This window comes from Schistocerca nitens, chromosome 10, assembly GCF_023898315.1.
Source record: "Schistocerca nitens isolate TAMUIC-IGC-003100 chromosome 10, iqSchNite1.1, whole genome shotgun sequence".
NCBI classification, from domain to species: Eukaryota; Metazoa; Arthropoda; class Insecta; order Orthoptera; family Acrididae; genus Schistocerca; species Schistocerca nitens.
In genome coordinates this window covers 160889008-160901323 of record NC_064623.1, presented here as the reverse complement: position 1 = coordinate 160901323, position 12316 = coordinate 160889008, and the positions used below count along the sequence as shown (strand labels likewise).

General features: G+C 40.8%; 1 protein-coding gene across 1 annotated transcript in view; it reads right to left on the bottom strand.

The window, feature by feature from the left end:
* The window catches only part of LOC126210151 (uncharacterized), a 74804-nt gene that overhangs the window by 20249 nt on the left and 42239 nt on the right, over positions 1–12316 (bottom strand). The window contains exon 3 of the mRNA XM_049939301.1: positions 11530–11678. Coding sequence (XP_049795258.1) covers positions 11530–11678 — 149 coding nt within the window. The remainder of the gene's footprint in view (positions 1–11529; positions 11679–12316) is intronic.

Below are 12316 nucleotides of genomic sequence, written 5' to 3'. Positions count from 1 at the left end.
AGAGTTTTGTCAGGACTGGCTCTCCCAAGGCCGTCAGTAGTTCCAATGGAATGTTGTCTACTGCGGAGGCCTTGTTTCGACTTAGGTCTTTCAGTGCTCTGTCAAACTCTTCACGTAGTATCGTATCTCCCATTTCATCTTCATCTACATTCTCTTCAATTTCCATAATATTGTCCTCAAGTACGTCGCCTTTGTATAGACCCTCTATATACCCCTTCCAGCTTTCTGCTTTCCCTTCTTTGCTTAGAACTGGGTTTCCATCTGAGCTCTTGATATTCATGCAAGTGGTTCTCTTTTCTCCAAAGGTGTCTTTAATTTTCCTGTAGGCGGTATCTATCTTACCCCTAGTGAGATAACCTCTACATCCTTACATTTGTCCTCTAGCCATCCCTGTAAGAAATATGCAGAGTTATATTCGTAAGTGATTTGCTGGTATACAGGCTATGAAACATAGCACACATAGGTTCCACCTCCAGCAATCAACTGGGCTTGGATGACAGATACGGGTACATCGTTACCCACTGTCGCGTCACTGCTAAATTCTGACGAATGCTGGTAGGCATTTCTTTTTTTTTTTGCACAAGGCATAAAACGAAATTCTCACAAATAATCAACATTGATGTATGAATGAAACTACCCTCTCTTTGCTTATACACAGAAGCAGCTTAGCGCTCATCACGTCACTCATGTAGACTGTACGGTCTGCACAGATTCTTTTCTTTTTTCTTTAATCGATTTTTACGCTACTGAATCACCTTCTACATTTTTCATGCTAATTAAGGCCATAGAAGCATTGTCTTTTACGAATGTATTTGTGCCCATAAAGTGATTCTGGTAGCTGGAGTTCAAGTTTTTTGTTAATGACACCTTTTGCTTCTTGTGGTGATATTTCCATAGAAACTTTCATCCCCTGACACATGTTTCTTTATATCTAACTGGCAAGTGAAATACCCATTTACATAAATTGAGCTTTACAATTTCTTTAACGAAACAGAATATTTTCTTAAACATTTTCGTCCCTGTCTCGCCCCCTTTAAGGGTTTTGTTTCTAAAAATTAGGAATACATATCTTTTTTTATTTCTGATTGGGAAGCCGCACAAAAATTTTCATAGATTTAGCTTCAAAAATGCTTTTATAATGACGTTATTATACTAAACCTTTCATACTCTATATCCAAAAACAGAGTAACTTGATTTTTTTTATTTCAAACTGAAAATCCAAATTTAAATTTTAATAGATTTAGCTTTAAAATATCCTTTCATAATGAAATATGTTCATAAAGCATTTCATTCCCTATTTCACACCCTTATATGCTGAATTTCCGAAAATATTCAAACATATATTATTATTTGCAACCAATAAATCAAGTAACAATTATCATAGACGAAGCATTGCAAGTACTGCAGCAGTTCACTAATAATGGCCTATTTCTAAAATATGTCACCCCCTGTTTCACCCCAATTGGAATTAAATTTGCAAAAGTGCTTAAATAAATATTTCTTTAGATCTGAGAAACCAAACACCAATTTTCGTAAATCTAGCTTCAAAACTGTCTTAACAGCAACATTTTTCGGAAACCATCTCCTGCCTCACAGCCTTAGTGGTTGAATTTCAAAAAATCATTTCTTAAAGATCCATACATTATATGCTCAACACCCTCTCCTACTTACAAGTTCCTATCTTAGCGGTTTGGGCTAGAGGATGGAGAGTCTCTCAGTCAGGACATTACCTTTTCTACTTTTATTTACATAGCGTGGTAGTGCTCGAATCCTCCCACTTGATCGACAAGTATACAGGGTGTTACTAAAAGGTACGGCCAAACTTACAGGAAACATTCCTCACACACAAAGAAAGAAAATATGTTATGTGGACATGTGTCTGGAAATGTTTACTTTCCATGTTAGAGCTCATTTTATTACTTCTCTTCAAATCTCATTAATCATGGAATGGAAACACACAGCAACAGAAGGTAACAGCGTGACTTCAAACACTTTGTTACAGCAAATGTTCAAAATGTCCACCGTTAGCGAGGGTACATGCATCCACCCTCCGTCGCGTGGAATCCCTGATGCGCTGATGCAGCCCTGGAGAATGGCGTATTGTATCACAGCCGTCCACAATACGAGCACGAAGAGTCTCCACATTTGGTACCGGGGTTGCGTAGACAAGACCTTTCAAATGCCCCCATAAATGAAAGTCAAGAGGGTTGAGGTCAGGAGAGCGTGGAGGCCATGGAATTGGTCCGCCTCTACCAATCCATCGGTCACCGAATCTGTTGTTGAGAAGCGTACGAACACGCCAACTGAAATGTGCAGGAGCTCCATCGTGCATGAACCACATGTTGTGTCGTACTTGTAAAGGTACACGTTCTAGCAGCACAGGTAGAGTATCCCGTATGAAATTATGATAACGTGCTCCATTCAGCGTAGGTGGAAGAACATGGGGCCCAATCGAGGCATCACCAACAATGCCTGCCCAAACGTTCGCAGCAAATCTGTGTTGATGACGTGATTGCACAATTGCGTGCGGATTCTTGTCAGCCCACGCATGTAGATTGTGAAAATTTACAATTTGATCACGTTGGAATGAAGCCTCATCCGTAAAGAGAACATTTGCACTGAAATGAGGATCGACACATTGTTGGATGAACCATTCACAGAAGTGTACCCGTGGAGGCCAATCAGCTGCCGACAGTGCCTGCACACGCTGTACATGGTACGGAAACAACTGGTTCTCCCGTAGCACTCTCCATACAGTGACGTGGTCAACGTTACCTTGTACAGCAGCAACTTCTCTGACGCTGACATTAGGGTTATCGTCAATTGCACGAAGAATTGCCTCGTCCATTGCAGGTGTCCTCGTTGTTCTAGGTCTTCCCCAGTCGCGAGTCATAGGCTGGAATGTTCCGTGCTCCCTAAGACGCCGATCAATTGCTTCAAACGTCTTCCTGTCGGGATACCTTCGTTCTGGAAATCTGTCTCGATACGAACGCACCGCGCCACGGCTATTGCCCCGTGCTAATCCATACATCAAATGGGCATCTGCCAACTCCGCATTTGTAAACATTGCACTGACTGCAAAACCACGCTCGTGATGAACACTAACCTGTTGATGCTATGTACTGATGTGCTTGATGCTAGTACTGTAGAGCAATGAGTCGCATGTCAACACAAGCACCGAAGTCAACATTACCTTCCTTCAAGTGCGCCAACTGGCGATGAATCGATGAAGTACAGTACATACTGACGAAACTAAAATGAGCTCTGACATGGAAATTAAGCGTTTTCGGACACATGTCCACATAACATCTTTTCTTTATTTGTGTGTGAGGAATGTTTCCTGAAAGGTTGGCCGTACCTTTTTGTAACACCCTGTATAATACAGCACAAATCAGTTTGAAACATACTGCATGCCTCTGCCATGGTATTGGTAATTTTAATGGCCAGCAAATTATACAAACAGCTCATAGCATTCTCTGTACATTTATATTAGCGGCCTTTTTTGTAGGGGTATGGCAACTAATCAGCTGTGAACTCACATGAACAGCCAGCACTAACGAGCAACTGAATGCTGAACATCATACACACAATAACACAAATGGCTAAAACAGTTGCTGCAGTACCTGCTGCATTGTGAATGTTTCTTAGCAAACTATCCTCCCCCCTCCCGCTCTACACACGAGGAAAATGCGCCTGCCTCATATGCTCTGACATCAAAAGCCTCTGGAATGTTTCCATTAGTCAGCCTACTACGTGTCCCCTTCACACTAATGTTTCCTAACAAATTCCTTTTCTGCCATCTTCTGCTCCATTTTCCTTCTGTACCAACATTACAGCCCATATTTCTCACCATCTCTCTCGCTCTCTCTCTCTCTCTCTGTTACAAAAAAAAACAGTAGGTGTGAAATGGTAACTGTGGAAACTGAAGGAGCAGTGAGTTTTCTGATTTTTCTGATGGCAGTTGATTTCATCCTCATGAAAGTGACTTTTCAGTGCGCACGGAAACGTTGCATGTAGAAAGTACTGCTAATAATCTGCAGAGAAAAATAGCTCTCCTGTCTTTTTTTAATTTGGTCAAAAATTTTAGCAGTAGCAATTAATGTGGAAGTTTTCTTTCTGTGTCCGAAACAGGCAGTCATGCAGTCACGATGTCAGAAGGAGCAACTCTCTTGGACAAGTGCAAAGCAACTATGTCTTATCTAAGGTCACAGCCCTGTTTCACTTCTCTATACACTGGTCCTTAAAGACAAGGAACAGAAGATAGTTGTGGTGCCTTTTACAATGGTTTAAGGTTTTTCAAAGAGGGTCTTAATATGTGAGTATCAAATTAATACAAACATAACCAAGAGAATTACAAAGCGTCAAAACTGAGAAGACTTCCCTTGCAACTCTAAAACAATTTCTGATGGAAGAAGAATTCTGTGGTGCAGCAAAGTATGTGAGTAGACAGTGAGCTACCATCTGTTGTTCACCCTGTGAATGATTAATTTTATATTTCATATTAAGGGGAGGTGAACTAGCACTAGCCAAAACAGTTATAGTGTGCCAATCATGTACAGTAAAAATTATAATGTCACACAAAATTGTATTTTTTAATATGTGGTATCATAAATCATTATGTTTTTTGTGGCATTATGTGCCTTAAACTATTATTTATTGTGAATCATTGGGTGTTACGTAGTATTAAGTATAATTTATACCATTATATATAAGAGGTGCGGCTACAAAAAAACCGGACTGATGCTGGAAAAAACATTTTTTTACAATTATTTACAATTTCATGTTATCTCCTTCAATGTACTCTCCTCCTCGGTCTCTACACCGCTCCATATGAATTTTCCACTGTTCATAGCAATGCTGCAGATCATTTTCGGTAAGTCCATACATTACTTCCGTCGCTTTTTCTTTTACTGCTTCAACAGTCTCCTTTCAAAGCTGACTTGACTTTAGGGAAAAGAAAAAAGTCACAGGGGGCCAAATCAGGTGAGTAGGGTGGATGATCTAAGATGGGAATGTTGTGTTTTGCCAAAAACGTCTTCACTGACAACGCACTGTGAGCTGGGGCATTGTCTTGGTGAAGGATCCATGACTTTTTTCTCCACAAATCGTTCCGTTTTCTCCGTACTCGCTCACGTAGGGTAGCCAGGACGCTAATGTAGTAATGCTGATTCACTGTTTGTCCCTCTGGTACCCAATCAATGTGCACAATCCCTTTGATGTCTGCCAGTGCGAGTGTCATCACTGGTGTCTTCGCGGCCATCTTTAAATCGTTTAAACCACTCAAACACTTGTGTTCGCGATAAACAATCATCGCTGTACACTTGTTGTAAGATTACAAACGTTTCACTTGCAGATTTTCCTAGTTTGAAACAAAATTTGATGTCAACACGCTGTTCTTTCTGTACACTCAACATTTTCCGACGCACAGACAAAACGTCAACTACTTAAAACACACGCCACGGGCAGACTGAGTGCAGGAGGCAGATGAAACTCGAGCAGTAGGCGGAGCGAGAGTCACTTGACAGGCCACGCGACTTTCAGCCCTATTGCATTCGTTTTATTGTTTCACCAGTACTAGTCCGGTTTTTTTCTAGCCACACGAACACATTCCACTCCATAAACACATAAAAAGAAAAAAACTTACAAAATATTCCCCTGCAGGCACTACAATTTCATCAACCGGTCATCTTGCATAACATATTTCTTATGAACTTGTTAACCACACTCTTAACTGAAGACAGTTTTTAATGGAGTTGGGCATTCTTGTTACCAAATTGTCTAGATAGACCTGCAGGTATTGCTTCGTTTCTCCATAGTAGCCTCTATGGACAGGACGTTTGGCTTGTCTTGCATGGCACGTGCATTTACAATGCAGTTCAGATCTGGAGAATATGGGTGCCATTTCGTACGACTATTTCTATGCTCCTCTAGGAATGTAATCACCAGATTGTGATGATAGGAGCGTGCACTGTCGTCCACCAGTGTGGATCCCGCTGCAATACGTTCACCAAACAGAGCCACAGCGCGTGCAAAGGTGTCGTTCCAATACTTCACAACAGTCATTCGCCCATTTTTTGGCACAAGGTGTGTACTGGAGTGTCTGCTTGCTGTTATATGCAGAAATCGGCCATGCACACCTTTTCTTTTTTCTTCTGCGGTCATTACTGTGCTGATTCTATTGTTAGACACTTGTTCCATATTCTAGAGATTACTTTCATTCACAACGACATTCGCTGTGATGTCCATGTGTGTCATTCCGTGCTCCATTACAGAGACTATATGAAGCCTCTGAATGTAAGTTATTGTTGTCCGAACCATCCTGAAGCAACACAACTCTCATGAAGATACACGGCACAAATATTGCAATGTTTACAAGTGACACATATTCCTCCCTCACTGCAGCAACGTGGACTAGTCTCGCTAGACTTATATTTCAAACAAGCCAATGTATTGGTAAGATAACGTGTTTCTGGATGACAAAGGTCAGTTAAAAAGTTTCGAAAATATGTGACATCTACTTTGATCACCGAATGTCAAAGAAGCAGACCAAAGAAGGAAAACGTTTTTACTGAAAACTAAAAGTTCACGATACCAGGTAATAACGACATACATGTTATTTATGGCAACACCACATTGTGTCAAAAAGGTATATATCACGCAGGAGCGAAAATGTATATTACCCAGAAATATAAAATATCTTCATAAAATATATACTTTTAAAAATCTGTGACGTCCTCTCTGCTGTAAAACTGCTTTTACACAGTCTGACTGTACCTTGTGCATAAAAAAACGTAATCCAATGTATTAATTGCACAAATAAGTTGTAAGTGTACAGTGTACGTAAACCAAACTATTATTCAAATTTTTAACTGGCCTATTCATTATATGGTTTCAAATTTGTTATAAAAAATTGTTAAACTAACATGCGAAAAGATTTTCCATTCAACATCTCGTGCACGATGTATGTACTGAAAAAGAGTTTTATTTAGAGTAAATAAATAAATAAATGGAAGTACATAGTGTACAAATGGTAAGTTACAGGACCAATAAAAACTTAGTTACAATCGTATCAAGTTTAATGAAGTTAATACATAGATAAACTAATGGTGAAGTCGTTTTGAGAGTATTTTACCGAAGCTCCTGCCTTTTCCTGTAGGTGCAGAGATCATGTGCCCGTTTCCCCTGCATAATCAAAATTCTTGTTGTCATATGGAATAACTTTATGAGGCAAGACACTTAAAGTAAACAAAGTTTTGATTCTGAAAGAGCATTTTTGAAGTAGATAACTGCACATCTTGAGATGCACCTATTCAGGGATATTGCAATTCTTAAATTCACTTCCCGGTTTCTTTACTCCTTAATGTGTGTGTTTTTTTTTTCTTTTTTTCAGATTCAGCTGAACTGTGGTTCATTCAACAACAATACGAGACACAGATTTCAGCAGAAACTTTGCCTCTTTGTCTTGGGTCCAGAAAGAAATTATATGCTCTGGTGCAAGGACATTAAATGAACACCTAACAAGCATATCCAAGAAATTGAGAATGACTACCAATTCAAAATTAAATTCAGTCCATGTCTCAGAGGAAATTAATTCAACAAACTGTCTAATTATCTAGAGTCAAGTATTGAAATCTTCTTTTAACCACATGGCAAGTGTAAGTGTTCACTTTATCTTAATGTGATGATCGGTAGCACACTGTAAATTAGACACTGTATTTGCAGATGTGTGTTAACATTTTCTTCGAAAAATACTGGTGTAATCACATAAATATTAAGCTAAAAATAGAAGATGAACTGTAGTTATATAGTGTAACTGATGAAACAGCATCTTTATTTCATAATAATGCCTTTGCCATTAATCTACTTCATTACATTTAGCTGGCCTAAGTACAAATACTGTTAAGCGATTACTGTAAATGCAGTGTACTCCATTGAGTATTTCAGTGTAGAGGAGATGCGGCTATCACGGAATAGTCTGGCGATATGCAATATCACTATTTCTGCACTGTTAGGTACAGATGACTCTTTCACTACTTTTGAAAGATCCCTTGTTGTGCAGTGTCTATCATCGGCCACCAATGTGTTGTTCCCTGTTAAAAGGTTTGACTCTTTCACTACTTTTGAAAGATCCCTTCTTCTGCAGTGTCTATCATCGGCCACCAATGTGTTGTTCCCTGTTAAAAGGTTTGTGTTTCAGTTTCGTAAAACTTCAGCGGCTAAGTTTTAAAAAAAAATTTCGTGAGCTAATATACACTCCTGGAAACTGAAATAAGAACACCGTGAATTCATTGTCCCAGGAAGGGGAAACTTTATTGACACATTCCTGGGGTCAGATACATCACATGATCACACTGACAGAACCACAGGCACATAGACACAGGCAACAGAGCATGCACAATGTCGGCACTAGTACAGTGTATATCCACCTTTCGCAGCAATGCAGGCTGCTATTCTCCCATGGAGACGATCGTAGAGATGCTGGATGTAGTCCTGTGGAACGGCTTGCCATGCCATTTCCACCTGGCGCCTCAGTTGGACCAGCGTTCGTGCTGGACGTGCAGACCGCGTGAGACGACGCTTCATCCAGTCCCAAACATGCTCAATGGGGGACAGATCCGGAGATCTTGCTGGCCAGGGTAGTTGACTTACACCTTCTAGAGCACGTTGGGTGGCACGAGATACATGCGGACGTGCATTGTCCTGTTGGAACAGCACGTTCCCTTGCCGGTCTGGGAATGGTAGAACGATGGGTTCGATGACGGTTTGGATGTACCGTGCACTATTCAGTGTCCCCTCGACGATCACCAGTGGTGTACGGCCAGTGTAGGAGATCGCTCCCCACACCATGATGCCGGGTGTTGGCCCTGTGTGCCTCGGTCGTATGCAGTCCTGATTGTGGCGCTCACCTGCACGGCGCCAAACACGCATACGACCATCATTGGCACCAAGGCAGAAGCGACTCTCTTCGCTGAAGACGACACGTCTCCATTCGTCCCTCCATTCACGCCTGTCGCGACACCACTGGAGGCGGGCTGCACGATGTTGGGGCGTGAGCGGAAGACGGCCTAACGGTGTGCGGGACCGTAGCCCAGCTTCATGGAGACGGTTGCGAATGGTCCTCGCCGATACCCCAGGAGCAACAGTGTCCCTAATTTGCTGGGAAGTGGCGGTGCGGTCCCCTACGGCACTGCGTAGGATCCTACGGTCTTGGCGTGCATCCGTGCGTCGCTGCGGTCCGGTCCCAGGTCGACGGGCACGTGCACCTTCCGCCGACCACTGGCGACAACATCGATGTACTGTGGAGACCTCACGCCCCACGTCTTGAGCAATTCGGCGGTACGTCCACCCGGCCTCCCGCATGCCCACTATACGCCCTCGCTCAAAGTCCGTCAACTGCACATACGGTTCACGTCCACGCTGTCGCGGCATGCTACCAGTGTTAAAGACTGCGATGGAGCTCCGTATGCCACGGCAAACTGGCTGACACTGACGGCGGCGGTGCACAAATGCTGCGCAGCTAGCGCCATTCGACGGCCAACACCGCGGTTCCTGGTGTGTCCGCTGTGCCGTGCGTGTGATCATTGCTTGTACAGCCCTCTCGCAGTGTCCGGAGCAAGTATGGTGGGTCTGACACACCGGTGTCAATGTGTTCTTTTTTCCATTTCCAGGAGTGTATGTTTGTTTTAGACATTGTGATTAAGTGTGATGCGTATTCGAGGAATACTAGTTATTGTGCATGGGCCGGTTTCTAATTATTAACTTTTTCTTTAGCAGCAGAAAGGACGCTTTTCCAAGCTGCCATGTAGTGATATATGGTACATCGAAGTGTTCTGATGCAATTGTTTCTTGTTCATCTTCAGGTAAGTATTATTGTACACCAACACGTTCTTCACTGAAAACTTTGGATCTTCCCTTGGAGACATTGACACTGCCACCGAAGAATAAGGTATCGAACAACGGTAGAAAAACTGAAACACCATCTATATTTTAAACTATTCTGCATACTAAGCCAATCACAGGTCAAATAGAGCTAAGCCCACCCCAGAACCAACAAGCCTCTAATGCTGAAAACAAAATGCAAAAAACCAGATTCCTCACATCAAAAGAAGAAACAGGATCTCTTCGAAAAATCACTGTTTACTTCAAAGGGTGACTCAAGTGGCAATGATTAATCCTTCCTTTCTAATGTATCATCTGAAATGGACTTCGCACTATCTTGTGCTGGAAGACCTGCTGAGTGTCCCTTGTGTGACGAAAAAGTTTTCAAAGTAAAATAAATAGAAATTTGAATGCAGTGTTTTGCTTGCTTTTTGGGCGTTATTTTTCGATTGTACTGGTATCCCATAACATCCAAATTTCCTGTAACCTTGACTTATATTTTGGAAGGTTCCATCTTCATGAGGTCTGCGTGACATGATGGATAAATGAATGAACTATGTTACTTTACATATTGACGTTTGTTAAGATAATACATGACTGTGAAACACACGTAATTTCAAAGGTGTATGAACATAGAAGTTCTTTAAGGTTCATTACAATCCACCCTGCAAACTTGGAATTAGTTTGCTTTTGTTCCTTACGACATCCCTGACAATTTTGAAACTAAACCAATGAGCATGAAAGAGCATAGGTGGTAGGTTCATTGCTAGTAGTCATATACTAAAACCACAGTACTTTCTTATTATCACATGATGGTAAGCGTTAGCGAGGTAGTGCCAGACTAGTTATGGTGGGATTGGTTACTGGTTTCTATATATAGACGACCATTTCTCACGGAGATTGTACTTCATTTTTATTTATTATATTAGCTTGCATCATCATATGTTGCGGAGAAAATTAATTGTGCTATACTCGAAATAATGCTTCAAGTACATAAAAACATTACATCTTTGGAGAAAACTTACAATAATATCATAAAAATCGTATTTACACTGTGGGTCATTTTGTTCAGATTTATATTCTTCTATAGTACGAACAAAAGAATTGTCTTTCATAAAAATAAATCCTGAAAACAATAATGTAATAAGGAAGTATGTAATGCTGAAAATTTACCTCAAAAACAAAGTGCAGAAGGACAAATTGAACGTCTTATTATGTGCTGTAATTAACTTACATCAACACTCCATTCATTTGTCACCTTATTCCTCAAATCCAGGTTTTGGAAGTCTTTTACACATTACCTTCTGTGCGAGGCTATCAGTATATGCGTTATCCCTATGAACATCAACTTCAAGCTGTTTTATAAACTATGCATCCTGCATGAAAGGCGAGATATCTTTTCCTTGGCTCTGTTTAGAGACTGAAGCTTTGTGCTGACATTAAATTGGTGATCAAAAGGACTGCGTAGAATCAATGGTGGCTCACAGTTACTTTTGAAATTTACTGAACTTACCTGCGCTTCCTTATGAAGTGAACCACTTACTTCTGTGAAAAGTTACTCATTACCTTTTCTCGTCAACACATTTGCTTTCACATGATCGCATCTTGTGATGTCAAGCATAACTGTACCTCTTCTCGTTGCTTACTCACCTCTTAGCAGCTGTTTCTCAGCTGTGCAGAAGGTCTTGTATACATTGCGAAGGCCGCTGATCCAGGCGTCAAAGACATCAGACCCTTCCGCAATTGTGCAGTCACCATCGACAATAGCTACTGCACAGTCCAACGCATCTGAAGCAGCACTGAAAAAAAAATTCATAAATGTTAAATCCTTATTTACTTTTTACATTCGTGATTTTAGTCTGTACAAATATGTTATCTACAAACAACACATCAACCAGTCTTCCAGTTCTTACGTAAATAATGATTACAGCTAGCAGCAAAGGGCCATGCCACCTTGACGTGTAATGCAGTGGAGCGGCAGCGCTACCTTTAAAGCTACTCCTAGCGTAAACGAACGTAAACAAATGCCTTTCTTTTCTTCTTTTCAGACCATAAAATCTAGTAGATGCTAAAATACTTCACGGAATAGTTTTTCCGAATTCTAATTATTGAAGCAGTTTCGTTCATTCCTGTTGTATTGATTTGCTGAAAAATTTTGATTTAAAATTGCATTTACTCCAAAAAATTTTGACTCTTCGCTGGTTAACTGACCTACACTGACCATAAACATTAAGCTTACTAATTATTGCAATGTGTCTGAGTTTACCCAGTATACAATAGTTCTGAAATTATTTAAACTTAAAAGTTTCATTGCTCAAATAAAAGTTTAATAATGAATACTGCTTGAATTTAAGTTTAATAGTGAATACTACTTAAATTTCACTTCAGAAAGAGAAGACACGGTTAATACTTATGAATGCATAAGAATGGCTATGGG